The 27,489-nt window shown below is 51.6% G+C and overlaps 1 protein-coding gene across 1 annotated transcript; it reads right to left on the bottom strand.

The window, feature by feature from the left end:
• Positions 1-302: 302 nt before the first annotated feature.
• ECHDC3 (enoyl-CoA hydratase domain containing 3) lies at positions 303-22,280 on the bottom strand. Its single transcript, XM_080812403.1, has 5 exons — positions 21,943-22,280; positions 17,780-17,901; positions 16,044-16,141; positions 10,796-10,996; positions 303-1,681 (listed from the first exon to the last, which is right to left on the bottom strand). Exons 1-5 carry the CDS (start codon positions 22,107-22,109, stop codon positions 1,370-1,372), a joined length of 900 nt encoding a protein of 299 aa, XP_080668529.1. The 5' UTR covers positions 22,110-22,280; the 3' UTR covers positions 303-1,369.
• Between the last annotated feature and the right edge of the window lie 5,209 nt (positions 22,281-27,489).

Below are 27,489 nucleotides of genomic sequence, written 5' to 3' on the forward strand. Positions count from 1 at the left end.
CAGGATCTCCCCACGAGGCCGCGTGGCCAGGGGAAGGTGCACCCATGGCTCTTTCAGGCAGAGTTGGGGACCCTCACTCTACCCAGGGGCAGCTGTTGGACCTAGCACAATGGGGGCCTTAACGACTCAGCTGTAGGGGGCGATAATCGGAGCACCTGTGCCACGGGGTGACACGAGAATATACAGAGGGTCCCAGGCACGTCCCAGGTGTCCGGCAAATGGCAGCTCTGGTGACCTCTACACATGACCAGCATCTTAGTAACAAGTTCCTTCTTTCCAAGAAAATGCTCTTTTTTTTTTTTAAACCTTTCTAAACTCTGGCAAAGCAAAAAATTATCCATCTCCATAGAAACCTGTGGAAACACTGGGGACATCTATTGCTATGCATGCAAGCCCCAGAGCAGAGCCCCACACTTCATCTCAGCCTTGGGACTGACCACATTCATGTCCACATTCTACTCCGAGGGGAGATAAATTGATTTTAAACAACAACAACAACAACAACAAAAACCAAGCCCTGTGTGAAAGCTTGAGGACAAGAGACTTGGAACATGTCTTGGGCGGGTCTGGACCCAAAGCCGGAGAAGAGCAGGTTCAGGTCGTGGTGCACGTGCTCCCTCCTCGGGGGCACTGTCTGCCCGGCAGCTGAGCGGAGCTAATGGTGTGTGGTGGGAAGGACACGTGTCCCGTGTCCCTCCCACCTCTCCCTGATGTTTTCATCCTCGGCTTTAGCCCGGGGTCCCAGTATTGAATCTCGGATGGCCGGGACATTCATTATGTCAGGCACCTGGTGTGAGCCCCAGGGACAGGCTCACCAAAAAGAGGACATTGATTTTTTTTTTTTTTCCCTTTCTTTTCTCGGACACCCTGCGGTCTGGCTGGGGAAAGATAAAATTACCAGTCCCTCTCAATATTTAATCTTTTTAAATCATAGAAGATTATCCCAAAGCCTTTTCCGATGAGAAGTAGAAACAAGATTTTCAGTGTGGAGAAGGTCTTGTGGAGACTGGAAACGTCTGGCCACCAGTAGGCAGCCAGAACGATCTCAGGGGACATTTCTGACGGTGGAGCCCGGTTGGCAGCCTCCTGCTGCCCTCACCCTCTCCTGTGTCAGGTGATTCCCCCACTTAGGGTCCTTGAAGGATCACCTGAAGGGCCAGGCTGCCCCTCCACAGTCAGCCGGCACAGGTGCGGGCTGGCTTCCACTTGATTTGTTCGCCACCTTTTCCCTCCCCCAGGAAATCACAGCTTTTCACATGGACCACACAGCAGGCTGCTGTCTATGCAGTCAAGAGGCAGCAGAGGAGTTTGGGCATCAGAAGGCAGGGAGTGGAGGTTCCCTCTTCCTCCGCTTCTCGGAGGAGAACACTCACTGCAACCAGATGGGTTTTCTCTTCTGGATGAAGGCCTTGATTCCCTCCTGCCCATCCTTCAGGGCCACGTTGTCCACCATCGTCTGGGAAGTGAGGTGGTAGGCTGTTCCAAGGTCCTGGGGCAGCTGCCTATAGAAGGTGGCCTTGCCCAGAGATACCACGGGACGGCTCAAGGAGGCAATCTTCTTTGCGATTCTCATGGTCTCTTCCTCCAGCTGCTCTTCTGGAACGACTTTGCTGAGCAGCCCGTGGAGCAAGGCCTCCTGAGCAGAAATGGGGTCCCCGGTGAAAAGCATTTCCAAGGCCACCTGAGGGAGGAAATGTGTTACTGAGGCATGCTCCCTGTGACCCCCAGCTAGCCAAGCGCCACCCTCTCCCTTCCACTCTGCCTACTTCCCTACCACCTCAGCCCAGTTATCTGCTTCCTCAAATAACGTGTCATCCGTCAGGCCCGACGTCTACAACACCCAGACTCCTGCCAGGGACAGGGCTGGATCTTTCCAAGAGCAAGGAGGAGGCAAGGGCCCAGGGAAGAGCCCAACTCTCCGCCTTCCCGGAGAAGGCAGAGAGTCAGGCCCTTCCCTAGCTCCTTCACCAGAGCTGATCTCCCAGCACCCCCCGAAGCCAGGGGCTCCTCTCTGTCTCTTGCAAGGGCCAGGTACAGGACATCTGATGGGAGGGAACCAAAACTGAAGCCCCAGGCCTGCCCCAGACCAACAGAGGGGCCACTTTCCAGAAGGAGGAACATGCTCAGAGATGCCACCACCATAGTCTGATTGAAAGAGCAGCCCCCCAAAACCAGAGAAGGAGGGGTTGAAAGGAAATGCCTTTCAGGGACCAGACTCAGGATCCCGGCATGATGTAACTTACACAAGAGCCTGCCTCCCTCTGACCACTCCTCTCCCCCCACACTTTCCAGGCCTGCAGAACGAGGGTAGAGGCTCCCTGCTCTCCGTGGTTTGCTCTGTCCCAGAGCCTGCCGCGTATGCACCTCAGTTCTCTCATTCTACAAAGCCTGGCCTCTTGAGATTCAAATTTATGATTCCTGCTGCACACAGAGACACAGAGCACGGGATGGGGAGGGGGGAGGCGCCTTTCTACTCCCCCCACCCCCTGTAGCCCCACTGTTCCTTGAGCGCCCTGGGCATGCTGTCACCTTGGGGTGCTTGTACTTGGTGTCCCCTCAGCCTGCGATGCTCCATCCCTAGATGTCCTCAGGACTGGTGCCCTTGTCCCCGTCAGGTCTCAGCTCCTGCGTCCTCTTGTCCACACGGTCCTCCCGGACCAGGCTAGTCAACCTGGAGGTCATACCCAGCACTCTCCCCCTTCCCAGCTGTGTCTTCATCCTTTGTGCTTCTGCTGTTTAGCACACCGCATGCTCGACACGTTGATCTTGTGTATTGTGATCGCCTTTGCTGGCAGGTTAATGCCACCAGATCACGGAGTTTATTCAAAACTGTTCCGTTGAGTTCTGTGTTCAGTTCCTGCACACAGTAGGCGGCTTCCTAAGTATTGAAGTGTGGTTGGAGGGGTGGATGGATGAAAGCAGGTGGGACAGCGGTGGGGGAGGCTTCTGTTCTTCGCAGGCTTGGTCAGAGCGGTGGCTCAGCTCCCACCTGGCTCGTCTGCTTGGGCCACCTGGTCTTGGAACCTGGCTGCCATGGTGTGTGCAGAAGTCTGAGACACATGAGAGACCGTGCGAAGTGTTCCAGTGACCGGCCTAGCTGGGGTCCCCGCCGAGAGGCTACCCAGCAGCCGGACACGGGGGTCCACAAGCACTCAGATGATGCTCACCCCCGTCTTCAGTTCCCCCAGCTGAGACCACACACACTGCAGAGCCGAGAAGCTTCCTCAGGGACCCCTGCCCGGATTGTAGATTCACGAGCTCAACAATCTCCTGCTGTTGCTTTGAGCCATTGAGTTATGGGTGGTTTCCTCTGCAGTAGTGGATAATGGGACTAGGCTGAGATACAAATTTGGGGTCATTAGCATTTAGATCATGCTACGGACTAGGTTTCTCAGCCTTGGTGCCGTCGTATATTTGGGGCCAGGTCGTAGCTTGTGGTGCGGGATTGTCATGTGCATTGCGGAATGTTCATCGGCGTCCCTGGTCTCTATCTGTCAGGTGCCAGTTCTGTGTCCCACCCCAACAGCTGCGATCCTCACAGACGTCCCCCCAGCACTACCAGATGTCCCCCTGAGCCAGTGTTGCTCCCAGGGAGAACCACTGATTTAGATGGTTTTTCTAGATCATGAGGCTAGACTGTCGCAGCTAGGGGCAGAGCTTTGGTAAAAAGGGAGCGGTCAGAAGGCCGGGCTTGAGGACTCCTGCCATCGTGGGGACAGGTGGGAAACACACTGGACTGGCGGTTAGGGCACGTAATGCTGGGACCCGGCTTCCCCTCTGCAAGGTTAGGCAGTGGACTAAATCCCAGCATGTCCAGTTTGGGGGCGTGTGATGTCAGCACGTGGGAGGCAGCAAGTACATGATGCCTGTGGGTCAGTCTATGCCTGTGGATCACCCCAGAGACTGTGCATTAGTTGACCGGGAATAGTATCATGGCGCCAAAGCCTCTTGGAAGCCCCTGGTTGAACGTGGAGCTAAAAGCCAGGTCCTGCTGAGGAAGGGCTGCAAAGACCCCGCAGAAGACACCCAGTGAGTCACATGAAGGGGCCGGGACAATGTCTGCTCTGTCGCTGCCTGACAAGCACATGTCAGCGGGGACCCCGGTCAGAAGCCAGGGGAAAGCAGGGTCACTGCACCTTCCAGCCTTTTTGTCCTCCGTTCATGCAGCCGGCTCTCCAGAAATTCATGGGACCACAGAGCAGACAGTGGCCAGCCCTGAAAACAATGCTAAAAATCGAATCTGGCGAAGACAAGTCATCAGACCCTTTACAGTCATCAGTCACTTTACAGCAATCCCTTTACAGCAATGGGCAAGACCTCAAATAGCCTTCCAAGAGTAGTTATGAGGGGTGCCGGGGGGGCGTGGTCGGTTGAGTGTCCAGCTCCTGGTTTCAGCTCAGGTCATGACCTCAGGGTTGTGAGATCGAGCCCCGCAGCGGGCTCTATCCTGGGCAAGGAACCTGCTTGGGATTCTCTCCCTTTCTTTCTCTCTCTGCCCTCTCCTCACTCTCTCTCTTTCACAAATAAATAAAAATCTTCTTAAAACGAGTAGCTGTGAATGGTAGGAGAGTCGTAAGGAGGAAATTGTTACAATCAAAGCATCAGTGTTCCTTTGGCGGGCTCAGCGGACAGGCATTCATCCATCCTGGGCCGTCCCTACTTGCTGGCCGGGCTCATCATCTGTCCGTGGGACGGCCCCTCGTCAATGCCTTCCTCCGACGGATGCTTTCATTAGCGTCGCTGTCTTCCTGGGCCTCCTTGGCTCTGTTCTCCTTCCCCTGCTTCCACGACCCACCAACCGAGCTCCTGTCTGGCTCAGATTCTGCCGCTGCCCAGGGTCCAAGAGATCGAGAAGTTTTCAGAGTGAGTCCTTTGGAGTCCAAGCTTCTGCAGGCCTGGGCACAGGCCAGGGTGTGGGCAGGGGCCTTGTCCTGTCTGCGGAGTGTGGCTCCTCCAAGGGACCCCTGGGCACGTTGCTTCTCGTCCCCTTTCCCCAGCTGGCACGCATGCGTACGAATGACTCTCAGAGATGCGGCAAAGAACAGCTAATGAAGGACCGCAGGGCTCACAGTCACACGGAGTGCGACAGAAATGCAAGGGAAAACGGTCCATTCCAGCAACACGTGAACCGGGGGAAAGAACTATGATGGTTCCGCTCGCTCGCAGGACCTAGCACTAGTGTGTCTGAGGCTGGGGGCTAGAGGCCGGGTTCCGTGAGCAGGAACTCCAGGCAGAGCCAACCTTCTCTTGGGCATCCGTTCACCCCACAAAGACTTAGAGGAGAGCTCCAAGAATCCAGGGCAGTGCTATGCGCTGAACTGTGTCTCCCCAAAATGCACGTGTGCAAGTCCTGAGCCCCAGTGCAACTGTATTTGGAGCTGGGGCCTTTGGGGTGGTAATTAAGGTTAACTGAGGTCGTTGGGTAGGGCCCTGATTCCATAGGATTGGGGGCCTTAGGAGCAGAGTTAGGGATCTCTGTGTTCATGTCTCTCTCACATCGCCATATGAGGACGTAGTAGGAAGGTGGCTAGCTCCAAGCCAGGAGGAGAGCTCGTACCAGGTTTCACATCTGCCGGTACGTCGAGCTGCGGCGCCCAGCCTCTGGAACTGTGAGAGAGCAAATTTCTGCTGTTTCAGCCGCCCAGTCCCTGGCATGTACTACAGCAGCCCAAGGTGACTAATACATACACAGGAAGACTGTGTGTTTTTGTAATGTCTTAATTCTGAAGCAACGCCAAAAACACATTAAAAAAGACCTCCAAGTTCCTGAACTGAATGAGTCTGGGAGAATGTGGAGTCCTCACCCCTGGAGAGGAGTGAATAGGGCACCCCTGTCTGTCAGGCCCAGGCAGCTCTGCCCATGGGAGAACACATGATCTCTTAAATTGCCTTCTAGATAAATGATTCCTATGTTACTTCAGGGTCTCTAATATCCACAAAAAGGAAGTGACCTTGAGCTATAGCATGAGGGGTTGTCGTTGGACAGAAGATATTTTCCCTCTTAGTCAGTCAGTCAGCCAAGCGGAGAAGGACAGAGACAGACAGATGGTCAGAACGTGAGAGACCATCAGAGATCAGTCCACTCTCTGAAGGGTCCCCACCAAGTTCTGGGCCTTGTGCTCGGCACACTCGGAAGTAAAATGGCGCCTACACACCATCCCGGCCTCTCCTACCACCTACTGTCCAGTGGCTATGAGAACTGCTAAATTCAGAAATCTCCTCACGTGGCAATATTGTCAGACACAAGACGCTCATCTTTCTGGAATGCTCTAAGGACAGCCTTGCCTGCAGGTAGGTGAAGGGACCACAACATCTGGACAGGTCCCCTCCACTCCTGGATCCATTCCTCACTTCTGGGTGCAAAATTCCTTTATTATTGCTTACACAGACTCACTTACAGTTAAAAAAAAACCCGAAATGTTAAATGGTAGTGAGTTCACTTATGTCCCCATCCTCTCCCCCACTTGATGGAGAGTGACAGACTGTCCCATGAAGAGGGGTCACGAGGAGGGGCTGTGCTCCAAGTCTCACCGTGCTTTGGAGCCTAATCTGGGTGGCCTCGGTGTGGTCCTGGGGCTTGGAGTCGGGCACGTGGGCTCTGCTTCTCAATCCCTCCTCACACCCAGGCAGCACCAGAGACATGTCACCTCCCAGGAGGCGTCCCAGCAAGGCCAGTTTTCAAAGGCAAAGAAGTCAAGAGAACAGGTGAAGAACCAGGATGATGGAGAGGCGGCTGGCTGAGCGGCTTCCTTCTAGCGAACGACGGATGCGTCTGACTAGATGGGAACGGGGAGGAAAGGGCCCCCATGGCTCTTCCTGACGGAGGCATCGCTGGCCCGGGGCAGCCCCGAGACAGGTGCGCCGGCGTCCACCTGGACCAGGCAGGGGCACGCTCTCCCGGGCGCTTCCGTTCCTTTCATTCCCGGAGACCAGGGAGGTCTTAAAGGGATTCACACCACCCTTAAAGAACATCTTGATGGGAGGAAGGTCAGCATCCTCGCCTGGTTCATCCCCTTCTTTGGGCCTTGGTTTCCTCATCTGCTTCCTGGGCTCATACTGATTTACAGAGATTTTACCCAGGCGGGTTGGATAACAAGAGCTGTATTCTCTAAAGAAAAGAAAGCCTGTTTATTCTCTAGCTAATCAGCACCATCTTTGCTTATGACTGACGCTTCTATGTAGTGTCCCCAGAACTCCAGATGAGAGAGAAAGCACCTTCTCTCATCCTTTTCCTTCATCAATTCAAGCTGCCTTTTATGACGGCACTTCTTGGGTCCCCGTAACCAGCTGGGGGTTTCACACTTCCTCTTCCTGGGGCATTTGCGTTAAAAACAACAGCACCTGAGGCCAAGGCAAACCTCGGAAGCAGCAAGATTTGGGTCTGGAGTTGGTCCCCCAAGTTCCAGTCCCAGATGGGCCACTTGCTAACCACAAAATCTTAAGCATGCAACTTAAGCCCTCAGAGTCTGTTTCCTCTTCTGAAGGTGGGAATGAGCCTTCCGTCCTCCCGCAGGAGTGCGGAGATGAGAGACAGTAAGTGTAAAGCTAACGCTACCCTGCTGGGCACTCAGTCGGCACCTAATAAATGCACTAATGATATTAACACGCCTATTCCAACTGTACGTTTGTACGACTCTGATTGGCTATTAGGTATCACAGCCCTGAAAGGGGGTGATTCTTTAAGGCAGAGGGATCTTGGGGGCCCCTCGAGTCACACCTACGGTAAGAACTGGCTGGCGATGCAGTAAGGGCTCAGGAAGGAAGGAAGCCGACAGAGAGTCACAAGGCGGGTTTGGTTGCTGGGAGATATCAGGTAAGGCCCTGAATTGCCCCTCAAACCCTTTTGTAAATCAGGGGTTGAACTATATGGTCTCAAAGGCGTGGAGACCAAAGGCCATGCAATTCTCTGTTCAAGTACAGATTCTGATGTGGTCGGTCTGGGGGGGCTGGGACCCTGCATTTCTCAGGCTCTCTGGTGGTCTCCAAACCAGGCTGAGTAGCAAGACGTTAACACTCTTTCCAGCTTGGAAGTTCTACTCTTTTCTTTCTTTCTTTTTTTTTTTTTTTAAAGATTTTATTTATTTTATTTGACAGAGATCACAAGTAGGCAGAGAGGCAGAGAGAGAGGGGGAAGCAGAATCCCTGCTGAGCAGAAAGCCCGACCTGGGGCTCAATTCCAGGACCCTGAGACCATGACCTGAGTGGAAGGTAGAGGCTTAACGCACTGAACCCCCAGGCACCCAGTTCTACTCTGTTCTAATGAGATTTGAGGAAATCCGATTCCACAAATACCCAAAGTTTCCACAGATACCCCAGGCAACTAGACGGAAGCCAGCGTTCCCACCACAGAGAAGTGATGGGCTGGGGGAGTGGGGGTTTGGATTTTCCCATGCTCTCCTGGGATACCAGCTGCTTGAGGGCCCGCTCTGGCTGGGAGAAGAGCAGCTGCACCAGGCAGTGTTTAGAAGGTGCAATGAAGATGCATTATTTAACTCATGCCAGAGGAGAGATACGGTTTACAAATGTGGAACATTATTCGTGCCGGGGCTCAGTCTGGCTTGAACACAAGGGCCCCGGGGAGAAACCTCCACCCTCCATCTCCAGCACAGCCGAGCCGTTTCCCACGGTGACCAGCAGGGGGCACTGGTGACCCACACCCATGACTCTAGTTGGGGCAGAAAAGGTAGAGCTCCCAGAGCAGGCAAGTTTGCAAAAGCACTTGCTTCACTGTGGCTACGCGCAGAGGAAACGTGTGCGCCGCCCCCCCCCCCCCGCGAAGCCCACGGGCCTGTGTATGGATGTGTTCATAGGGGTGCAATCAAGCAGTGACTGCAGGGAGGGGTGTTTCTGGTAAGGTTTAGATTTTTATGAATTCCTACTTGCCTCCAGGGGGCGGCACAGGTGAGACCTGAAGATCCAGCAACCTGGCAAAGGCCCTAGGTTCTGACGACTTCTTCCACTGAATTCCCTTTATCAGTATTGTGATTTCAGATCATGAGTGTTGACCCCAAACTGTGTATCCCCTTCACGCCTCTGTGGAGTAATGAACCCAACAGGCAAAGACATCTACAGATAGCTCCGAACCACTTTCAGACTGCTAACTGGGAAGAAACCCGGGGGTCAGATCACAAGGAGCACAGATCAAGGAGCTGAGTGGGGACGATACTGGAGACTCTGCCCTCGTCTTCTCAGCAGGCCTGGCCCTTGCCAAAACTACCTGGGGGAAGTCGGAGCTACTTTTGTTCTTGCAATGTCCTGCCCCTTCACCTGTCACGCCAAGTAGTTATGCAGGGTGGTTCTGAGCACCGGACTTCCTGGAAACTTAAGGCCTGTGTGTGTCACATGTGGTTTTTTTCTCTTCTCAAAAACTATTTTAAAATTTGACAAATGTGATAACAATGTTTACGTTTCTAGGACTCCATTGTAAGCCTCGATGGGAAAAGCTTATTTGTGTTAAGAAAGAATGGATTCTTATCCTAACAGCAGGCTGATACAAAGGTTTGAGTGCCTCACTGTGGACCCTTCCAGAATATCGGGTGTTAAGGAAGATGAACAACCTGCTAATGGGGTAACCAGTGCACCTGCTGATGACACGACAGGCCTCATGACTTGATTTGCACAATTGTACGGCAGTTTGTCAACGAGCTATGACAATCTACTTGAGATGCACTTCGATTTCATGTATTTGGCACAGAGGAGAGACTTAAGAAGTATTTGCTGAATTACCGTACGTGCATTTAAAGTGAACTTGTCTCCTGACAGGACGAGACCCGCTTAGTCTGCAAACCTTTTGGCAGCTGTTACGTCTGACAGCTCACCTTTGCCCGCTTTCAGCCGCTGTTCCTGAGGGTGTGTGCTCGCACACTCCACCTTCAGACCTTTCTCACAAATACACGTTTCTGTAAAAACAAATGAGGCACCAAAAAGGAAAGGAATGCATCCCCAAGCTTCTTGTTTCTGCCACTTGATTTCCCTGGGGTCTCATCTCTTTTGTGCCTCAGGCATATGGAAAACTGCTAATTTTTGTAGTTAACGTTAAAATGGATAATATATTCTGGAAAGCAGTTTGGGTTCCCTACATTCTACAACTTCGCCAACCTTTCCCTTTCTGGAAACACATTTCTAGTTGAGAATGAGGATGAATTTTTTCTAGAACAGGGAAACCCCTGGTTTACACTTAAGAGCTCCTTAGTAAATCTTATTTTATGATGTGATAGGAAGAACGAGTTTTATGAAGAACGTGGACTTCACCATTGTCAGCAACGACCAACCACCTCATGTAATGTAGCTCCTTCCAGGGCAGATCCAATATACCAAGCACGGGCTCGTCTTGCTCCTCAAACGTAACCATTGCGAACCTGACACACTCAGGGAATCAGCTCTTTTCAGTCCTTTCTGGAACAAGACAGATCGCTAGCAAATAATAAGCCAGGGACACTAGCATCCTAGCCTCCTGATACCGACCTAGGTCCTCCCAGGTGGTCCAACAAAACTGAGTTTCAACGGCAGGGCCAGTAAGAGGACAAGAATGTGTGCAAACAAACAAAGCAGGACCCTAACTAGTCGTCCTGACGGGCCTGCGAGGGTGACACGCGGTGAGAAGCTCAGAGGAACAGGTGCCGGCCATCCCCTCCCCCGCACATGGCTTCAGAAGGGACACTGCTGCGCAGCCCGCCAACCGCACTCCGGGCGAATGTCCTGATCCAAACGGTCCTTGTAACCAGCGAGTTCTGGAACCGACCACCCCGCGCCCTGGGGGGATCACATGGGGAGGGCCCACAGGGCGTTCAGTTACCTTCCTCGGCACTGCTCTCCCCAGGGCCACCCCAGGAGTGGAGCAGAAGAGCCCGATGTTCACCCCGGGGGTGGCGAAAGAGGACTTGTCGCTTGCCACGGCAATGTCACAGCTGGCAACGAGCTGGCAGCCGGCCGCGGTGGCCAAGCCGTTCACCATGGCAATGACAGGGACCGGGAGCTTCTGGATCAGCAGCATGACCTGAAAGGGCAAACACACAACTTTGTTTCCGGCCCAAAGCAAAACGCAACACGCACGCGGACGATTTTCTGTGACTTCACCCTTCCCAGATCATGTCCCCTATGCATTCGATCAGAGTCTTGGGGAAAAAAGGGTGAAAGGAAGCCTGAAGAGAACTAACTCGGCATCAAGTACTGACTGTTTGGTCCTCCAGAGACCCAGGGGAGGAGGGGACAGTAGGTGACAACCAGGACCAGAAAGCTCAGCGGGGAAGGAACTCGCCCAGGCGGGGAGATCTGAACCTGCGTCCGGCTGATGGCACAGCCCTGGTCCTTCTACACCTGGCAGGACCCTCTGTGAGGTCACGGTCCCCTCTGACCACGTCCCCAGCAGCACCCGCATGAAGCACAGAGCTGATTCTGATCTCCTGGCAACTGTGCCTGCATGGAGCGCACCCGCTGCAAGTCTGAAACTGGTATTTGCTACTTCCTTGAAAAATGAAGCTGGAAGACAAATTACTTCTCAAATTACTGCCCTGAATATTCTCTCAATTCTATTATAATGGTGGGGAGGCACCCTGTCATGATTAAAATAAACAAATTTCCCTAAACAGGGCCCCTGGCACAGAGAGGAGCCCAAAACTGGCTCGTGTGACCCCCCCTCCCCTACCCCATAAATTTCTGGAACTTATTTTTGCAGCTTACCAAATACTTTGGTTGATTTCTCCCATTTTTTTTTTATGCCACAAAAAACAGATTGTGTCGCTATGGTAACTTGGACATATACACAGTTGCACTTTGGACCCTGGCAGGGAAGGAGGGCACGTGGGAAGGAGCTACTACATCTGGGTTCGTTTCCTAGGGCGGCCACTGAAAAAATGACTTTCCTTGATTTGAAGGTTTTGCCCAAGGAACTCAGCCTTCTGCATTCACAAACGTGGTCTATTCGGCAGCTTTACTATAAAATAATAATATATTTAGGGATATGACATCATGTTCTATAATAGTGGTTTGGACTTTTTTAGGGGGTCACCTTGTGAGAATCTGATAAACGCTATTGACTCTCTCCTCAGAAGAACGCACGTGTGCATATCCACACGCCAAACGGCTCACGGACGTAGGGGCTCTGAGAACTCTAGGCGAGGACGAGGGTGGTCAGTGGCTGAGCTCGTTCCCAGAGAACTACCACAGCATACGGAGGAACTCTTGCTCGAGAACTTGTAGCGTCTCGCAGCAAAGAAAGATTCTTTTTGGCTCTGAGTGTCGTCTGTCGCCTAATGAGCTGGTTACTTATGAAAGTCACTTGGCCGTGATTCGCGCTGAGCAGTCTGTGTCTCCCATGTGCCAGCTACGAAGCCCTAGGATTCTATACCACCTGGTGGGAAAATACTGAGATAGATCCCCAAAATATTAAAAATATCTATACTTTTCATCCAGGGAACATTTCTAAGGAATAATCCTAAAATAGGGTAAAAAGGTGTCTAGGCAGAGATGTTAAAAAATTATTTTATAAAAAAATTATTTTATAGTGGTGAAAAACTAGTAAGTAATGAATATATAAAAATAAATAAGGGGCACCTGGGTGGCTCACTTGAGCATCTGCCTTCAGCTCAGGTCATGATCCCAGGGTCCCGGGATCGAGCCCCGCACCAGGCTCCCTGCTCAGGGGGGAGCAAGCTTCTCCCTCTTCCCCTTGCTTGTGCTCTCTTTCTCTCACTGTCTCTCTCTCTCCCCCTCTCAAATAAATTTTTAAAAAATAATAAGTAAATAAACAAATAAATAAATAAGAAAGTGACCATGTAAACTAATTGTCCACTTAATGGAATGCTGTGTTCTCGTTCCGAGATTTTCCACCGGACATAGCAGCATGGTCTGACCTTGCATAATGGGCTGGAGCCAGGCTCCTGGGGTCTGATGCCCAGTCTGTTGCTTACCCACTGGTTATCCCTCGGTCTTCACATCTGGGTATAATAATGGGCACAAGAATAGTACCAGTCTTCTAGAACATGAGAATTCTATATATGTCTAAAGTATTCAAGCACATTACGTGGCACATGGTTAAGCATTCCATGCTATAATCACATTATACAGTTATACAGTATAATTGCTCCTACGTATGATTATTCAGAGAAATAGGTTCATGTGGGGAAAGGTTTGAAAGAAATCGGCTAAATATTAGCATTCTCTCTGGGTGGTATGATCATGGTCTAGTATCAGCAGTTTGTTTTACTGCCTTCTATTTTTCTGGATTTTCAAAATTTTCCATGTTTATTATTTGTGTAATTAAAACATATATTAAGTAACTTTTTAAAAGAAGGCTCCATGCCCAACATGGGGCTTGAACCCATGACCCTGAGATCGAGTCACATGCTCTACTGACTGAGCCAGCCAGGTACCCCCCAAATGTCTTTTATTTCTTAAATTTTTCTATTTTTTAAAGATTTTTTATTTATTTGAGAGAAAGAGTGTGTGCACGCACACATGTGCATACACATGGGGGGATGGGGGAGAGGGAGAGAGAGATTCTCCAGTAGACTCCCTGCTGAGCAAGGAGCCCTATGCTGGGCTTGATCCCACAACCCTGAGATCACAACCGCAGCAGAAATCAAGAGTCAGACCCCTAACCGACTGAGCCACCCGCGTGCCCCCCAAAACATACTTTAAATAAAGTTAGCAATACAGGAAAGACAAAGACAAGCTAAATAACAAATCAGCTGAGGCAGCCAATCCCTTGGTAGTCAAGAAATGATTATCCCTCCTAGTTTACCTTCCTGAACTAAGTATTTTTCCTGGGTTCTCTGCCTTCTCCAAACGTGACGTCAGTGTAACTACAGCTTAGCCTCACTCAGTAGTGTGACTGCAGGTTCTGCGAGCAGCCTTGTCCCATTGCCATTTCAACGGTGAGGCCGAGGAGAAAGAGAAGACTCTCTTCCTGGACTAAGGTTTCCGCCTCAGACTTCAACAGGACAAAAGAAGAGACACAAGGGGTGGGTCTCCAGGAAAATGTGTCAGGTCAGCTCCACAAAGGGTTACTTTTGCTCTCCCGTAGCCACGATTTCTTCTCCTTCTCCATTTACCCTATCCCTGGTTTGTAAATAATTAACAATTAGGTGGCACTTGGCATCTGCAAGGAATCTGCTACAGTTTAGATCCCGAGCCAAGTCAGGAATCTCTGTCTTCCTCTCTAAACCTGCATTTTCTTGTGTGTGAACAGAACAGTGAAATCTCTAGCTCATTCTGTCCCAATCTGTCCATTGATCACATTTGGAAATGGAAATCTTCCAAGTTCATGGTGCTCCCATTTGTCCAGGACATTGTGATTTTCTTAGAAGAAGTATTCAAGAAATCAGGGCACTTCCGCTCCAATCTCCCTGTCAGGACAGGGTCCTGTTTATGCACTCTGTCTTCTTCAGTGAGCCCGAGGCATCCAGGGGTTGCCAGCGTCCATGAAATCTGGCCTTTCTCCTCTGAAGTAGCCCCGGGCTCCCCTGTGGCCCTCTGGCTAACCCGTTGGGATCTCAGTTCGTGAAGACACCATGGCAGAGTGATCAAAGCAGGCCCTTGAGGGAGGAGGGAAGGGCTCTAGTGGTTCTCTTTGATGCTTTTCTGTTTTAGCCAAACACAGTGGATATTGTAGAGAAATCACTTCTAAAGCGCCGTGCCAAACACCAGAGCAGAACATTACATAAACATCACTGATGTGGAACAAAACACCGAAGCCTTAGCTCCGGGTTGCTTCTGCGTCTCCATGAAGCCTCAAGTCAACTGCTTTCCTGGCTTGTCAACATGAGAAAACTCTTAACAGGCTCTCTGTATGGCGTTCTGGACGGGCAAGGGAAACAAATGGTGGCCGAGAAGGCATCTCAGTCACCTTCCTGCCAGCGTCCCTGGTGTGTGCCTCTGTCTTGTCTGTAGAGAAGGTATTGTGAAATACTTGTTGAATTGTTAACGACCAAATACATGAGCAAATCCATGAATGAATGAAAAATTCGGTGAAATAATCTTAGGATCAAGTTATGAAACTGCTTTTGATCTTTTTTTTTTTTAAGATTGGTTTATGTAAGAGAGTTTTAAAAGATTTATTTATTTATTTGTAAAATAAATAGAGCATGGCGGGGGGTGGGTGCAGAGGGTAAGGGAGAGAGAATCTCAAGCAGTTTCCAAGCTCATCGTGGAGCCCGACGTGGGGCCTGAGCTCACAGCCTGATACCACGACCTGAGCCGAAACCCAGAGTCAGTTGCTTAATGGACTGCGGCGCCCAGGCACCCCTGATGCTGTGTTCTGTCTTGCTTCTCACCTACATTCCCAGTTTCAGTTTGGCAGGAAGTTTGTTTTTCCTTCTTTTTCCCTCAGTGCCTGGCAAGTGCTGTGCATACAGTAGTGCTCAGTAACTAGTTATGAAACAAGCACAGCGTGACCTGAAGTTGTATGCTGTATTCAGTTTCTCGTTATCCAGGCGTAGACTGAGTATGTTTCTAATCATCACAAGCCTTTTGTTCCTCTTGCTCCTCTCTGCTGGGAGTTTCTCTCCTTTGTATGGTTAAAGACACAGACCGTGAGAAGTAAACATGAAGAGGTTAATTTTCCACTTGGAGGTGGTGATTACAAAGGTTGATCGGAAGAAGGGTTTGAAAATAATCTTTAAAATCATTATGGTTATTCCATTCACAAATATTCTCTCTCTGCCATTAACAGAGTTGTTTTAGTTTAAAATTTTTAAAAAGTTACACTGATCTTGGGCCCTTCCCCTCTACAGATGTTCACATCCACCCTCTGCCTGTGACTTGAGACATGTCTACCAAGACACACCCCCGCGATCCCGGACGTGGCCACTGTCAGCACCAGCCCGTATCTATCTTTCTCCGGCAGGTAACAAGATCACTCGCAAACCATGCCCACTTCTTAAAAGTTGAAACCAAATAGTGGCCTGGCTGAAGGATGTGCCAACGACCAGTCTGCAGGGACTAGGTCTCAGAGACAAAGTCTCGTCTGTCCATAGGAAGCCTAATTCAGTATTTCATGTAGCTCTCATTTTTGGGCTGTGATGTCGCCCCTCAGGCCGGCTTACCTCAGAACAGGTCTGAAACACTTCGGCGTGATAATCTGGGCTTCGCTCATCCGTCAGTTCCTTTAAATCATGCCCAGAAGAAAACACGGGCCCCTCAGCTGCGCATGTTTCCAGTAGAGAAAAGAAAAGAAAGAGAAGTAAGCAGCCAGAGCTTGAACGTTCCCTTACTTACCTCCCGGGTAATGTAATAGCAATCGCACTGATGCCGTGGACACTTTGAGTTGATGGCTCATAATTTTTGGTAAGAATAATTCCATTTTGCTTGCAAAGTGACAGCCAGGGTTTTGTGGTGACAAAGTAAGGTGAGACATGGGTTCTCGAAGGTCTGTGGTGGAACCAGCAAAAATGTGCCATGCCGACAAGGAGAAGGCTCAGTAACCATGGCAAATGTACTCCTTCCAGAATTATCCCTCCGCTTTCACACTTCTGTGTCTGGACTTGGTCCAGCCTGACTGTATAAACTCATTTGGGCCCATCAAATCCACCCTGCCTCCCGCAGTGTCCCTGTCCTTCGGTCCACAGATAGCGGCCACCCACACAGGTTGGAATCAGGAAGGTCCGAGTGTGAAGACAGCCCCTTTATTTTTACGAGGGATTGGACGATGTGGTTTTACTGATACTGTTGCCATTAACAACAATGACGAAATGGACACCACCCATCAGCTGGTAGCACTTTCTCCTACTTCCCTTTGGCTGCGGCTGCTGGGACAGACGATGTTACTCCCTGCACGTCGGTGAGAAAATTGCGTGGCTCTGAGTTAGCGGCCCTTACTGCACCCGGCTTACACCCCCATGGCTCCCGGACAATATTTGCTCTATTTCTTTTCCCCTCACCATATAAAAAGTTGAAAATTTGGGGGCGCCTTGGTGGCTCAGCTGGTTAAGCGTCTGACTCTTGATTTCAGCTCAGGTCATGATCTCGGGGTCATGAGATCGAGTCCTGTGTCAGGCTCTGTGATGAGCGTGAAGTCTGCTTGAGATTCTCTTTCTCTGCCCCTCCCCTTGCTTGTGCGGGAACATGCCCTATCTCATAAATAAATATAAATAAAATTTAAAAGATTTTTTAAAAAGATGAAAATTTATATTCAACCACAGAGAAGAAAGTAACATTCTAAGTATCTGCCTCCAGAAACACCGATTTTTTAACTTTTTAAAAATAAATAGTGCATCATTGGGCGCCATCTGTTTTCTGTGGTTGCTTTACAACGCTGGCATGCTGTTATTTATGCCGCTGTCATCATTACCAGACGACTTGGTAAAAGTTCTTACTGGAAAAAGAGAAGGAAAGAAATGACCAAAATAAATCATGCTTCCTGGGACCCCTGAGAAGACCACAGATCTCAGTTGAATGGGAGAAACCAATCAATTTCCTAGCAGCCTGTCCTGGCCGGCTAGGTAGTCAGCCAAAGGCTTTAGTGATTAAACCCATCTGATCGGATCCATGAAGACATCAGTTCTCGAACTTTGATGGGGAGACCAGCACGGCCAGGGGTGGCAATGTTTCCTACCTGACACGTACGACAAAATGGAGAAAGACTTATTCTCACCGCACGGTAATCTTCCCTATAATTTCCACCGTTAATTACACAGGGTTTTTTTTTTTCATAATGTTCTTGTAAAGGAGCTTCAGAAACAATTCTCCCATGGGGGGAAGGAATGCCTCAGTTGACCAAAGAATTTTGAGAAGCTGCTTCTGGGTCATTACAGAACACTGAGGCGGGATATCCGGTCAGTACCTGAAATGATGATGACTCTTAGGTCCTTGCTGTCGGCTTCGTGCAGAAGGTCACTCCGCAGAGATTTCAGCATGGCTAACGACAGCGCGTTCCTCTTCTTTGGATCACTCAAGACGATGTTCCTGGGAAGAACGTTTTGTAATCACTGTATAATTATAAGTACACGTGTCAAAACAAATGAGGACCCCGATTCCTTTCTTACCCCGGGGGCTCTTTTTAAAACACCAGGAAAGGGAACCCTTGGTGCTTAGAGGCTACTGAGAGGGTCTGCCAACTATGGAGAGATACGGCTAAGGCAAAACAAGGAGACTACCTGAAATGTGGGTTGGGCTTCCCACCCCCTTTCCCTGGATTTTTTTCTCCAGGTTTGCTGTCAGAAACATGACTGCCTCCTCCCCACAAAGGGTAGGTTACGGCAGTTCCAGAAACCACCACCAATCCTTCCAAGAGGCCGTGAGGCTCGTGAGACCACAGCGGGAGCCCGAGGAAGCTGCCACACGTGACAACCTTCCACTTCTCTCTCTCTGCTGTTCTTCAAGAGAGTAAGGTCAGGGAAGGAGCCAAGAATGGAAACACACCCCCAGATCTCCTGTGCACCCCATCGAGGGGGCAGCGCGGTCACAGCAGCCAACACATCTCGACCGCATCTTTCCATGTTTTTAGGCGGCATCCTGCAATTCTGCAGAATAATTCGCGCTGAGAACGGGTGATGTGTGGAGAGCAGAAGGAAGGAGCAGACAGCAAGGGGGCTCTTTCGGGACATGTCCTCCAGCTAGGAGCTGGCATGCCAAGGTCTCGCTATATTGGGGTCGGGCTGCCTGTACACAGGACTGTCTTCTTTGTGCGGTTACGTGGAACGGGCAGGGAACCAGACCCCAGGCTACTGTTCTGTACGTTGTATCTGTTTCCCCCTGTCCCCACCTCCATGGTTTCTGCCGTTCTCACTCTTTCTCTGGATCTGATACTCCTGCTATGTGTCAGCCTGGATCCTCCTAAACTCGCCCTCTGGGCCACCGGCTTCTGCAAAACCACTCTGGTGAGTGACTTTATTCCAGCGCTATACGAATACCCATTTTCTTCGGGACACCATTCTGGCTTTGCTGCCATCTTCAGATGGCTGTGACAGTCACGTTTCCTCCTGAGTGCTGAGAATGACTAGCAGCTGATAGGCAGATACGCAATGAAACCCGCATTCTGGGGTGTCGTAAAAGAAGTGTCCACGAACCTTCCAGTAAGATAATGAGTGTGCTTTCTGTAGCAAATCTCAGAGCTGCCATCCTGTCAGTGACATATGCTTAAATTAAATTCTAAAGCCTCGGGCAAAATTGTGCAGAAAGATGCCAGTGCCCAGATCCCCTTGCTGCGCGGCAGTGTCTGGTCATATGTGGCCCATCAATCCCATGGCTTGCGCGTTGCACACCCTGTCAGAGTGCTCTGAATTGCTGAGTTCACTTCTCGACTCAGACCAGCCAGGCTTCTGTTCCTGCTACTCCACTCAGTATGTCCTCGCCCAGAATCTCCTCCTTGTCAGAACAAGTCCAGTGGCCATTGGGATCACGCTCTCCTTCTGGTTCCTGTCTTTTGGTGCTTCTCTAGCCTGTCCTCCTCTCCTTCTTCAGGGCGCTCCTTGCCTTCTCACCCCTACATGATTCTCAGAGCTCCCCCCGCCACTTTTTGTTCCTCACTCTTCCGAGGCAACCTGACCGTGGACTTGGCTTTGCCTGGCACCGCTATGCTGATGACTCCCAACCTTTGCCCTCACCCAAACCTCTGTCCTCAGCTCCAGGTCTACTCTCTACAAGTTCATTCCCATGTCTCCTGGGCTATCCTGGGGCATCGTCCCCCAACTCCCTTTATCTTAATGCTACCACTCAGTTGCTCTGCCAGAAACTGAAAGCCTTCTTAGACTGCTATTTCTTGCCTCTTTAACTGGCCGTCAAAGCTGGCTGGTAATACCTGCTAAGAATCTTAGCAGTCTGAATTCTCCCAGTGGCTATCTTGGGTCGAAACCTGTGACGCCTTGCACCTACAGCTTCACCAACACCACCACTGGAAGAGGGAATCACTAAGAGGGAGGTCACTGCCAGAGCACGTGACAAAAAGTGTAGTATTTCTGTTTGCAGGGCAAGAGAGGGGCCCTGGGGAGGCCCCGATGAGCTATCTGGAGCTCATCACATCATTGTAAACCCCCAGAAAGTTCATGAGGTGAGGCACCTGTCGTGTTCACACAGACACCTGCTGAGCGAATTAATGACCCCAAATAGCCAGCCAATTTCACTAACTCCTGGAAATTTTCATCTCACCTAGGTAGGTTGGTTTGTTTGTTTGCCACCTCTTTTAAGCCTCAGTGGCGAGGGCACTGAGCTAGACAGCAGAGTGGAAACAACTTTGGAGGCAGACGGACCTTTTCCTGCCTCCTGGCTTTCTTTCCTCCCAGCTGTGTGGTCTTGAGCCAGTGGCCACCTCTCTGAACTTGTTTCCTCAGTGTAGGATGGGGACAACGTGACCTACCTCGCAGGCTTCTAGAGGGATTAGGGTAGCAACTGTACCATGTCTAGCACGGTACCCCAATTCCTGGCTGCTTTTCACTCCATGATAGTATCACTGCTGAGAGGAACAGCTCTGAAAAGGGATGCTTGAGGTGAGACTGAGTTCTTCAAGCTCACCAGCTTCATGCCCAACAAACCACTGCTTCTGTGGTGGGCTTGGAGGTTCCTACTTATTAATTCCGAGCATTTATGTCAGATTGATTCTTCCCATAGTCTCCCTTTCTGACTCATGTTTAGCTCAGGAGAACTCACCCACACCTTCAGTCCACTGGCTCTGTGCCAGATGTCAGGGTTCTGAACCAGATTTGCAGAAGCAGGGGCACCCTTGACAATGAGCAAGGAAGGAGCCCTGCCCGGGCCCTGCACTTCCGAGTACCCTGCCCTGGGTACCCCCGCCCCAGTTGTGCCCTGCCAGATGAGCCAAGAGTCCACCTGAATAGAATGATATGCCTACCTGGAAGTCACCACCCCCTTCCAGACCGTGCTGCGGTTACCTGAGACTCTGAAATTCTCTGGCTTTGCAGAGGGGCATCCTTAAGCCCCTGGGGTGGCCAAGAGCAATTATTTCTAGGAGGGGAGGGGAGAGAGAATGTGGGCACACTGGATGGGGTGTCTGCAGACCTGTGTGCCAAGCTCCTGGCAGAGCAGCAGGAAGGAGGGGTGGAGAATGAGAGGCGGTGAACATAGTGTGGGACGAAAAGAATGTTGCAGGCCAGCAAGCAGCTGGCTCGCCACTGCTTTGGGGGAACTCCTAGGAGCCTCAGGATTATAAATTTGAGCATGGTCTTCCAGGTCTATGAAGACACACTTTTCAGGGTAGGAGAAGAAAACGTATTTAGCTGTTAGTTTGATTTGTGACTTTTAAATACTTGGCACGCTGGGTAAGCCTCTCTTTGCACCCCTGCCCTGGCGGGGCAAACAACAGGGTGAGGCCCGGATGGGGCTAGGGGTCCTTTAGCCTTTGCTACTCCAATTCCAGTTTGTGCACCGGTTTTGTTTCGTTTCGTTTTGGTTTTTTTTTTTAAAGGATTTTAGGCTTGTTGAGGCAAAGGGCAGAGCTCAGTACAGTGTGCCCTTCGTCCTTCATACTGACCTGCCCCCACTCGGGTACTCCTGGGGCAGGGCCAAGGAGCAGCTCGGCTTTGCCTAACCTGGCGTTGGAACCAGGTCAAGGTTGTGAGAAGCACAGAACCTCTTTTTCAAGGCCACAGCAGAGGTGGGGCCACCTGCCGAGCTGCCCACACGGAGCCTAAAGTCCACTGAAGACTCGGATCCGTTGCCCCGGGGGTTTAGGGGCAGTGCTGGCGGCCTCCGAGGCTGTCCCGTTTGAAATTCTCTGGTGTGTCCTGCAGGATCCAAAATGCTACAGTGCCCAGGCAAGTGACTTGAGGAAACACCGTGTCCGCGGCTGGATTCCTTTGGCCGAGACGGACAAACTGGTGTCCCCAGCGGATATAGCTGGCCCCTGGCCGAGGCCCCCGTGGCCTCCGCGTGCGGTGACTGCCCACCTCGCTCTGCCCGGGTCCCTGCCGCCCACCCCCACCTGGGAGGGGCCCCGCTAGGCCCGTGGGCCGGTCCGGAAGGGCCCGGCGCCCGCGCGGCCCTGCCGCTGACCTGATGCCGTCCTGCTGCCGCGCGCGGGTGGGTCGCGGCGGGAGCTCCAGCCGCTGGGCCCCCGCCGGACCCCTGCTGCAGAAGCCGGCGGAGAGCTGGGCCCACCGGCTTCGCCCGAGGCAGGCGGGCCCCTTTGCTCCGAAGGCCCGGAAGCCGGCGGCGGCCATGGCAGCCAGAGACGTGCCCCAGAGGGCCGGACGCCCCGAGGGCCGCTGGTGCGAACCGGGCCGCTGCGCCGCAGCGGCTGAGGGGCGCAGGCAAAACCGGGAAACCCAGCTAGAACTCCCACGCCGGGTCTAGGCCGGTCTCCTCCCGCAGGCCAGACCCTCCCCTGCCCCGCCCCTCCGCATGCCCCGCCCCGCCCCGCCCCACCCCGCCGCCGGGCACCGCCCCTTCGCGCCGCCCCGCCCAGTCGTCGGGCCCCGCCACTCCGCGTCCCGGCGTCGCGCCGCCACCTCCACCCCGTCCCCCCGCCACCGTGAATCCCGCTGTCTGCGCCGTCGGGCCCCCTCCTCACCGCCCGCACAGCCGGCTCCGCGCCGTCAGGCCCCGCCCCCTTCTCCCCGCCCCGCCCCCGTGGGGCTGAGGGGTGGAGTCGGGGGTGGTGCGCAGACACCCCTGCAGGCCGTAAGTTTGCGTTAGTACAGCCCGATAAAGAGTTCAGGGGAGGCGAGGAAAGGGCTTGTTTCTTTCTGCATCGACGCCGAGACTGGTATGCGTGGATTAGGAGAATGAGTGTCAGCAGGTGGCGACTGCGCAGGCCTCGCGGGTGATCACAGGTCCCGAAGGGAGGCGCGTTCCACACAGGCGTTGACTTTTGAAGGACTTCGAGTCCTCTCCTCGAAAACCCTACATCTATCTCTTGGGTGTTTCAAAGGCACCCAGGAGGGAAAGGGAGATCCTTCTTAGGATCTAATCGGCTGGCCCTACAGGAGACAGAGAATTTCCTATCGCTGAAAGCTTAAGTATAATGAGAATATTCTCATTGTCATGTGTTAGCTAAACTCTCGAAGTTTGGAGGTTTTAAAAAATTTTCTTAAATACTTTATTTTTATTGACAACATACTCATTTTCAGTAGTAGATACCCTCAACAGGAGTTGCTCTGGTCTCAGGACACAAACTTGTATCTTCCACTGTTGTCCTGTTTCGAGTATTTTAGTCAACAAAAGCATCTTTTTGAAATATGTCTGATCGGGGGGCGCCTGGGTGGCTCAGTGGGTTAAGCCTCTGCCTCTGCCTCTGCCTTCGTCTCAGGTCATGATCTCAGGGTCCCGCATCGGGCTCTCTGCTCAGCGGGGAGCCTGCTTCCTCCTCTCTCTCTGACTGCCTCTCTGCCTACTTGTCATCTCTGTCTGTCAAATAAATAGATAAAATCTTTTAAAAAGAGAGAAAGAAAGAAATATGTCTGATCAGGATGCCTGGGTGGCTCAGTCAGTTGAGGGTCTGTCTTGAACTCGGGTCATGATCTGGTGATCCTGGGATTGAGTCCCATATCGGGCTCCCGGCTCAGTGGGGAGCCTGCTTCTCGCTCTGCTTGTGCACTCTCTCTCTCTGACAGATAAATTAATTAAATCTTTATTTTAAAAAAAGCAACAAAAGAAATGAAATCTATCTGATCACACCACTTCTCTGCTTCCCACTGTGACATGTGGCCCCGTGCTCGCACTCCAGCCTGTCTTGCGCTGTTGTCCATGCTCCGGGTACACAACGGATCCAAGTCTGGAGACTGGCAGGACACATGGTAGAAATGGTCTCAGCCCTCAAGGGGCTTACAGTATCTAGGAGAGACACTGTGCCCAGGACCCTCCACACGCTGTACACTGAGAAGTTTTGCAAGGATCGCAATTATACAAAGACATAGTCAAATGGTTTCGTTGGGGTTGCACTTTGGCTTCAAATAGTCACACACTTGGGTTTAATTCTCAGCCTCATCATTGGACAGAACACTTATGTACAGAATAGTATTCTGAAATATCCACTGAGACCTCCTGCACCACCACCACCGCTCTGTTTCCCTGACCCTTGGTCCCTGCTCCATGAAGGGAGCTGGGGTATCCCTCATCCATTGTCTCAGAGGAAGAGGGGGTCTGGCAGGACTCAGAGACAAACACAGGGCAAATTTTGGCTTGCAGATTGTGAGCACTGGGGGGTTGGAAGGAACACCAAACAGACATAATAGATTTGGGAAGGTGGTACTGGTGAGTAAGAATGAGGTCTCCAGCCTGAGGCCAGATTTAAGTTCTCTGGGTTTGGGGACAAGGATAGGGCAGTGGGGCTTGTGGGAAAAGTCAGAAGAGGCAACTGTTATGGGACTTGGGAAAATCGTTGGGTCTAAGACTCCTGGAGAAGAAGTGGGAATGGCGAGAAGCCCCAGCTGGGGCAGAGGCAGGCTTGCTCTGTTTCCTTGATAGAACCCCGGGGAAGTCATGAGACTCGAGGTGCCATGGAATGTCTGAGCCGATGGGCCTGAACACCTCCCACAGAATTCCCCGTGGCCCAGTGTGATGCTGTGACAACAGGTGGGTTTCTGTCCTTGGAGAGGGGCTCAGAAACAGCTGACAAAGGTCAGGACACCAGGAGGTCCTGAGTGGGGAATGGAGGACGGCTCAGGAAGTATGGATGCCAAGTTGAAGAGGGAGTGAGGCCATCTCAGATGGATGTCATCAACCGTACCCTTCGGGTAAGCTAGACTGTGCCCAGGTTAACAAAAATAACAAAAACAGGTCTAAGTGGCTGAAACAACAGGACTCATTTCTCACATACACCGCAGGTTGACTGGAGATCAGGAGAAAGCGCTGTGCTGGGTCAGCCCCGTCCTGGGCCCCCCGGGACCTACTGGAGCAGCGTTTATCTGGAAAGTTGCCAGTCTCTGTGGCAGAGGGGGACAAAGAATGAGGAAAAGCGTGAACTGGTATTTAAAGCTTCCTTCTGGAACTGACACTTGCTCTTACGTCCTGTTTGCCAAAGCAAGCCACGTGGCCACACTGAGCTTGTAGGGAAGTGCAATCCTGCCATGAGTTTGGAAGCATGCAGCCAGAATCTTTTCCAGCAATGACTGCCTAATGACTACCATGATCTCCCAAGCACAGAGCCTTGGTTCAGTGTGATTAACTAACTTAGGCTTATGATTCAGGAACTGGTGCTAGAATTCCGAATTGGCTTAGGTTAAGTTTCTGCCTCCAGGCAGAATGGAGATCTGACATAGAAATTAAGCTGATGTACAAAATGAAGTTAAAAATCTAGAACACTGAGTCTGTGCACTGGGACTTGAATCTATCCCTTTGGTCATGCCACATCCCGCAGAAAGGCAAGTCATGCAGGATCACAAAGCAAGAGCAGAATGATCACCACCATGAGCCCAAGTCCACCCCCGGAAGACATTTCTCACTGTCTTACCAAGATTAGTTTTGCTGGCAGGATGGGGGCTTTGGTTGGGAGATGAAGAGACTTTTGTATCCCAACACAGGGGTTGGAATAGAAGAGAAATCTGGAGTTTACGGTTTTGAGAAAAAGAAGGGACAAGGAGAGCCCTCAGAATCTGCAAATCACAGACAAAAATGGAAGTTTCCAGAGACAGCATCCAGTACTTCTACATTTTATTTAATAATAATAATAGTGGCTCTTTGAGAGCACCCCCTCCCCCCATCGGCCCAGTGCCTGTGCTTGTTGCTCCGCATCTGCCCTCTGAGGGTTACTGGTGAGGCAGCTCTCACGATCCAGGTTCCGAGAGGGCTGGCCAGTGGCCCTTGCACTCAGCATGGTAGGTGCAAAGTTGGGGCTGGACGCTGGAGGTCACCAGAAGGATGGGGTTGCGATGGGGGTTTCTGCACTCATCTAAATCCTGGTGCCTGCTCTCCCCTCCCTTTCCTGCCTCCGTTCTCCCGTCATTTCCTTCAGACCCTGTTGCTCTGGTTTGACAGTGGCAAAGCAACACAGGACAGTGGAGATGGACAACCATCGCAGGGTCCAAGAGGGACTCGAACCACGGCAGAACCGCCCCCCCCCCCCCTCCGGCTTTAAGTTGGCCAAGAGTCTTTTCCTTCAGGCCCTTTCTCCAGGCCTCCTCTGCCTCTCATTCAATTCGGAGGGGTTGCTTGTCTTTCTTCTCTCTTGTTCAGCGCCCTTCTAATCTATTTTCCACACGGACCTTCTCCCTGGCACAATTTGATTTCCAGGTTGCTCGCAGGCTTCTCTCTGGCTTTGATTTATGTGCCCCTTCTTGGTGCCACGTGCCTTTGCTGTATAGTTGTGTCTTTGCTACCTTTTCACGTTCCCTTTAAAGACCCACAGATGCTTGGCAGAAATGTTGCGGAAATAATGCCGAATTAAAGACAGTTCTTGGGAGCCTGGTATCTCAGGCTTGATGTGGAAAGGAAGGAAGATTAAGAACTCCTCCGCGTGCAGAGAAAGAAGAGTGAAGGGCAGATTTTCTGCTGCTTATGGAGTGGTTTTTGAACTTCTTTTTATTGATTTCAGGCCCTTCTAAGGCAGGCAATGTAATGACACAGTTCAGAGGTACAATGAGAAAGTGGGGCTGAGTTTCATTGGCGGTCCCTCTGGCACCGGGCTAATTCCACGAGTCTGGCTGCCCCCTCAGACCTCTGATTCTCCCCACATCTGTCCCTCCCCCAAAAGCCATTTGGGAGGTCAGTCCCCCCAAACCAGAAATATTTCAGACTTTGCTTGGTTCACAGCTACAGATGCTTTTCAATGCCCTGATTCTATTACTGTATATTTTATTTAAAATCCACCGGTCATTATCCTAATGCCTTTTGCAAACCTGAAACTTCTTTGCAGACAAAGCCATAACCTCCAGTTGGGTGATAATTAATTTAGAAACTAAACGGGGGCAGGGAGGGAGGAGGAGTGCATGGATGAAATTAAGCTCCTTTCATCCCCACTTTGCACAAATTCTTGCATTTTCTCCCATGCCTTAAACCAAACAAGGTCCGCAAGCCCCGAGGAGGGATGGGGGGAGAGGTGTGGGCTGCCAGGGGCGCATGTGTCGCACTACGTTGGGGCTGGACATCGGGGCTTGAATGAGCTTGCTAAGAGAAAGGATCCTTATGGCACACTGATAGCTCCTTGCTGGAGGACACGAGGGCATTTGGGAGAGGAATGGTCAACATCGGATCCATTAAATGATGCTAGAGAAAAGACAGCCCGGCGGAGGCTGGAGGCTGCAGAGCCTGGCCACTCCTCTGCATTCAGGGGCCCCTGCTGAGGGAGGGCCACGAGGCTCCAGGGGGAAGCCAGCCTCAGGAGGGCAAGTCCTGGAGCCCCTGCAGGTCAGGGAGTCCAGGGTTCCCATCTGCCGGGCCTCCAGCCTTTCACCACGCTTCCCAGTAATTTCAGTCCCACCACACGGAGAGAAGGTTACATTCTATTTCAGTATTTTGGGAGGAAAGGAAGAGTAGCAGATGTCCCGGCATCGGACAGGTGAACGTCCAGCCAGAGGCACATACAGGCCACTGTGCCAAGTGGTCTATTGCCTGAATATTCCAGATAGCCCCAGCCGGGAGTTAAGGTGCTGGCGGAGGGAGTGA

This window comes from Martes martes (genome assembly GCF_963455335.1).
Source record: "Martes martes genome assembly, chromosome: 8".
NCBI lineage: Eukaryota > Metazoa > Chordata > Mammalia > Carnivora > Mustelidae > Martes > Martes martes.

What these genes read in the sequence shown, in the direction of transcription:
- ECHDC3 (XM_080812403.1), bottom strand. Translation starts at nt 22,109, where the DNA reads ATGGCCGCCGCCGGCTTCCGGGCCTTCGGAGCAAAGGGGCCCGCCTGC. An exon ending in CGGCAGCAGGACGGCATCAG is followed by an intron (nt 17,902 to 21,942) that starts GTCAGCGGCAGG and finishes CGTTCTTCCCAG; the next exon opens with GAACATCGTCTTGAGTGATC. An exon ending in AAGAGTCATCATCATTTCAG is followed by an intron (nt 16,142 to 17,779) that starts GTACTGACCGGA and finishes AAACATGCGCAG; the next exon opens with CTGAGGGGCCCGTGTTTTCT.